Source organism: Cryptotermes secundus, unplaced genomic scaffold (genome assembly GCF_002891405.2).
Source record: "Cryptotermes secundus unplaced genomic scaffold, Csec_1.0 scaffold852, whole genome shotgun sequence".
Classification (NCBI taxonomy): Eukaryota; Metazoa; Arthropoda; class Insecta; order Blattodea; family Kalotermitidae; genus Cryptotermes; species Cryptotermes secundus.
The window spans coordinates 34,772-40,088 of record NW_019721775.1 but is presented as its reverse complement, the minus strand read 5'-3'; the positions used below and the strand labels follow the sequence as shown (position 1 = coordinate 40,088).

The 5,317-nt window shown below is 38.3% G+C and overlaps 1 protein-coding gene across 8 annotated transcripts in view; it reads right to left on the bottom strand.

The window, feature by feature from the left end:
• Positions 1-10: 10 nt before the first annotated feature.
• LOC111875784 overlaps positions 11-5,317 on the bottom strand; it is a 31,167-nt gene continuing 25,860 nt past the window's right edge. For 7 of the 8 annotated variants that reach the window (XR_004512647.1, XR_004512645.1, XR_004512651.1 and 4 more), the window contains 2 exons: positions 1,935-2,056; positions 1,192-1,279 (listed from right to left, as the gene is read on the bottom strand). Coding sequence is in view for 1 of the 8 variants with exons in the window: in XM_023872303.2 (XP_023728071.1) it covers positions 1,090-1,279; positions 1,935-2,056 (312 nt within the window). In the remaining 7 variants the exon portion in view is untranslated. Of the gene's footprint in view, positions 1,280-1,934; positions 2,057-5,317 lie in introns of all 8 variants that reach the window. The other variant, XM_023872303.2, reaches the window with a different exon arrangement.

Below are 5,317 nucleotides of genomic sequence, written 5' to 3'. Positions count from 1 at the left end.
GTATTACTGAATGTTAAATGTAGGAAAACATTAACACAAGAAACAATGAAGAGGAGTTGTACTTTATATGCAGTTCACATGAATAATGGAACCCATGTTGTGTGCGTCTCTTGTGTCTCCACATGCTCTTCCATGACTGTGCCCCTTGATTTAATACTATTCATTTAATTGTCAGAATTTATATAAAGACTAAATAACTAGAACTTTTAAAACAAATAACATCAAGTCAAGGATGGTGGAGTTATAACTCAAGTGTTTTCATGGGGTAGTGCTTAATTATTAAGTGCAGGGACAACTTTAACATCAAGTACTGCATGAAAATGTGTACAATACGCAGGTAATTTATACTTATTTTTCTGATGCAACTGACCTTCAATTTTGGATATTTGTACATGGTGTTAAAGCAACCAATACACTAGATCATATCAGGAACGAAGATACTAAGAAAGAATTATGAATACACTCAGGACAAATTAACACAGACAGAACTTGACAGACCAAGGAAGACCTCAGACAATATGGAATCTATATACAAAGTTGGAACATGCAAAATTTCTTACAAAGGGGAGTGGAAGAGAAGCTTGAATGCCCCAGAAACAGGTCTGCCTATGTCAGAGACATACGGGAAAGATACAATGAAACAAGTTGAGACATTGGAAAACTATGATCCCACGTTGCAGTTAAGGATTTAAAATATACAGAATGAGGTAGTCAATTTCTACTGTAAGGTCTGATGATGTAATTACATGTGGCAAGTAGACTGCCTGTACAAAATATAGGATTTTGGTTACCATAGCAGAGTGTACTGCAGGTGCTATATTACAAGAGAAGAAAGAGATTTTGAGTGTTGCTGGCATATCTGCCACACTGATATTTAGAGATAACTAGCAATGCATATGCCTGTGGCCACTGGAAGGCTGTTCCCATAAACTCACTGCATCTCACACAGCAGACATTACATTACTCCTAAGTATACAGACTCATGAAAGGTGAAAACAATAGCTGTCCCCAAAATAACGAAAAGTTAACAGTTTTTCCTATGAAAACATTAATCTGATCTATGCGAAGAATCCTGCATGGTTCTTACTATTACATCAACTGAATATACACGCAAGATGTTATGATGACTTGCTTGTAGGATGGCAGCCGCTCAATTCCTGCTTCCGTCAATACCCCTGGTGGTCTTTCCTCAGCCACAGGCAATTCAGCAGGAATGGAGGAGGCTTCTAAGGACTCAATTTCTCGAGCTATCTGCAGGTAATGTGCTCCATACATTTCCCTGCAAACAATGGCAAATGAAACTGAGTGTATGTTCATCACTAGAAACTTGTATTCTTTCCAGATGGGATGGCATAGTGGCAATGTTCTACTTTTTGTTGGGAGGTGCTCAGTTTGAATCTCTGTCAGCAGGACTCTGTACAGTCTCAAGTCATAGTCAACAATTTCCTAGGTTTATTCTCATACCATTTGGTTCTATCAGATCAGGTAGTATGCATGCAATTATGTATTCATAATGCAAGGCAGTTCTTTCAGATTCTACAAAGTCTGAGACTGAGAGCAGTGTGAATGAAGACATTTCTTGATCTGATATAAAAATTGTTACATAATCTTGCACTGCAGAGATCACAGGACAATGGCAGTTATTTTCAGTTCCTAAGAAATTCTAACAGACTTCCTCGTCACATGGTCAACACTCCTTTGCATTCAAGAATGTCAGATCCAAATCTCAACCTTAGGGATAAATTGTTTTCTTCAAACCTGAGAGCAAAGATAGTGTCTCAAAGTATATTAAAACCACTTCCTTCCACATCCTTTCGAATTCATTACTTACTAATCATCCTCTCATTCACTGCTATACAATCTGAGCTATGGCAGTATCATTAAATAAAGCACACAAGTATGAATTGTTATGAAAATTTCTCTTAATCACTTACCAAAACTGGCCAGGGGTCTCTGGAAATGCAGATTGATCAGGTGCAAATAGATCTGCATTCCGCTGATAAGCATTAACATGCGTGTTGCCTGAAGACATTTGGTCCAACTGAGTACCTCGAGCCTTGAAGTTAAGCATATATTCATATTTACTGGCATCCATACCAATTCTTTCACAATGCAAAATAACAGCATGCAGCATTTGACCAGAGGATCTTCCCAGAACTCATTCATTCATTCTATTTATTTTCCATAGATCCATACAGTATATAACCAGGATGTGGAAGTGGTCCTCAAAATACATATCAAAATAATCTTCAAAATACATATACAAAATTGTATGAGTCCATTATTTGAAACAGTAGGTTAACATCAATTTTGCAGGTTGCAGATAGGCAAACTTATACATCATAAAATCACATATAATAATAATAAATAAAATTCAATTGAAACATAAATTAAATAACTTACTATAAAAACATAGTCACAATTTCATATAATCACTTAAATTACCAATTAGTTGTCTTCCAGCGTCACACATTTATAACCAGTTCTATGTTAACACTTTGCAGACCGCGCACCCTTTAAAAGGTTTTTCGCTTTTAAACATGGCGGACCGTTCACCTGTTAACAGGTTTTCAAAACACGATAAGTTGCAACACACTATACATCTCTCTGGCGCCACCAAAGTTGCACGCAATGGCGTAATAAAACTCTTGAATATTCGCTTACTTCTCAGTAAGTTGATCTCGCTGTTTTCTTAAGCCACTATAAGTGAGAATGCTTTGTTGCTCTTCAAGCTGTATGTATCAGCCAGTAGTTAGTGTTGGGGTATGGACAAGAACAAATTCTTTTCTGTTGAGCCAGCTGACCTGCCTTGTGAGATGCGTAGTTATCGTGTTTGAGAGAGCAGCAGTGACAGGGGAGAGCGAGGAATTGTGGTCACTTGTGGCCACAGACAGTAAAAGTGACCGTAGCTCCGATGATAATGGGGGTAATAACATTGCGGTGACTAACACTGGGGGGACAGTAAAAAATTTAAAAAATCACAAAAATCTAAACCCTGATTTGAAACTGAAAAACAAAGCATTTCTGATGAAATGACAGACTTAGTGCGACCATGCCCATCCAATCCCAAGACTTTTGGGTGATATGTGGAAACATACCCTCATGAAAATTGTGAAGAGTGAACATTCCAAGGGGAAGCATCCTTCTAGGCAGTGCCGTGTTTCCACAGTTCACAAAAAAAGGAGCATGTCTACATTTGCAAGTTCTCTGTAATGCCACTTCACAAAGGGGAATGTTTCCAGAAATATCACACTCTCAAGCACTTCTAGGAGCATTGGAAAGTGTTCTCCAAAAATTTTAGTTCATAAAATTAATTAGATTTTATATTAATTTTTAAAGTGAACAGTGCATAAGTTAGGGTAGTATGTTTAAAAATGCCGGTCCCCAGGGTGATTTAAATCGCCAATCCGCAAAATGTTCATACAAGCTAGAGAGACGTAACAGCCTCTTCAATATATGTTTAAAATTGTACCATCAGTAGCCATCTTTGTTATGATTATCAATTAATGACAAACAGATCTGGATAATTACAATTTTTTCTAAATTTGTAGATCACATTAGTACTTACTTACTTACTTACTTACTCACTCACTCGCTCACTCATGGAGCTGAGCCCTTCTTGAAGAGCCGCCAATTCTGCAGCTACTCAAGAATATCCCAGCATTTTATGGAACCCAAAGGTTCATCACCATGTTCACAAGAGCCCTACACTGGTCCCTATCCTGAGCCAGATCTATCCAATCCATCCCATCCTGTCTCTCTAAGACCCATTCTACTATTGTCCACCCACCTATGCCTTGGTCTTCCCTGGGGTCTCTTTCCTTCTGGTTTTCCCAATAATATCCTATACGCATTCCTCGTCTCCCCCATTTGTGCTACATGACCTGCCCACCTCATCCTCCTTGACTTGGATCATTCTAATTATACTTGGAGAAGAATACAAGTTATGAAGCTCCTCATTATGCAGTTTTCTCCAACCTCCTCTGACTTCATCTTTCTTTGGTCCAAATATTCTCCTCAACACCCTGTTCTCAAACACCCTCAGTCTATGTTCCTCCCTTAATGTCAGAGACCAAGTTTCACACCCATACAGAACCACAGGCAAAATAATTTTGTATATTCTAATTTTTATGTTCTTGGACAACAGACGAGAAGACAAAAGGTTCTGGACTGAATGGTAGCAAGCATTACATGAGTTCAATCGCCTCTTAATTTCCTCCTGAATCAGGTTTCGATCTGTTATTGTTGTTCCCAAATATCTGAACTGTGCCACATTTTCAAAACATCTGTTTCCTATCTTTATGTCATGATTTTGCCCTGCATTTTGGTGATGAGACAGCAACATATACTTACTTTTCTGTGTTTACTTCTAGACCAACCTCTTTACTTGCGTCAATTAAAGCTCGTGTGTTTTTCTTTATGGTATCTACATTATCACCCAGTAGATTCACATCATAGGTGTAGACCAGGCATGTCAAACTCAACTTGTACAGAGGGCCACCTCATGTCTCAATGGTCATAAAAGTGAAAGTTTGCTAGCAGTCCATTAGACAATGGCTAGGGGTTGCAAGCTAGTTTTGAACCTAGAAATCCCTTGCACTGGTCTGTCAGTTGCCACCATCCTTGCTTTCTTACTACACCTCCAAAAGGGATTCTTGGAAATACTTGGGGTGGTGAGGCTGTGGGAATTTTAGTGCATTAACCTTCTGAAATACAATAGTTCGTCCTTCACGAACTTTATAAACCGTTAGTTGGACAAACCCTTTTGCAATTCTCAGAATCACTTTTCCTGCACCCTGCTAATTTATGTCTGCTTGAGACTTCTTGTCTTCTGGTCTGTTGGAAAATTGTCTTTACAAAAAATATTTCTACTAAAATTTTAATATTGATTTTAATATCAATTAGCTCTAAAAGTTGAGGGGCCGCATGTTTGACACGGCTGGCGTAGACCAACAGCTGATGTGTCCCGTTTAGTTTCAGTCCCACCTGGCTTCCTTGGACCTTCCTAATTGCATATTCTAAGGCAAAGTTGAAAAGGACTGGCAATAAAGCATCTCCTTGTTTTAGACCATTCTGGATAGGAAATTTATAAGACAAATGTTTACCTACACGGATTTTACTATACGTTTCGTTTAAACACATTTTAATCAACCTAACTAGTTTCATGAGTATCCCAAACTCTATTAGAATCTTGTAATATACTTCCCTCCTAACGGAATCGTAGGCTTTCTTGAAGTCTATGAATAGCTGATGTACTGTCTCATCGCACTCCCCATTTTTTCTCCAATATCTGACGAATGCAAAAGATCTGATCTGT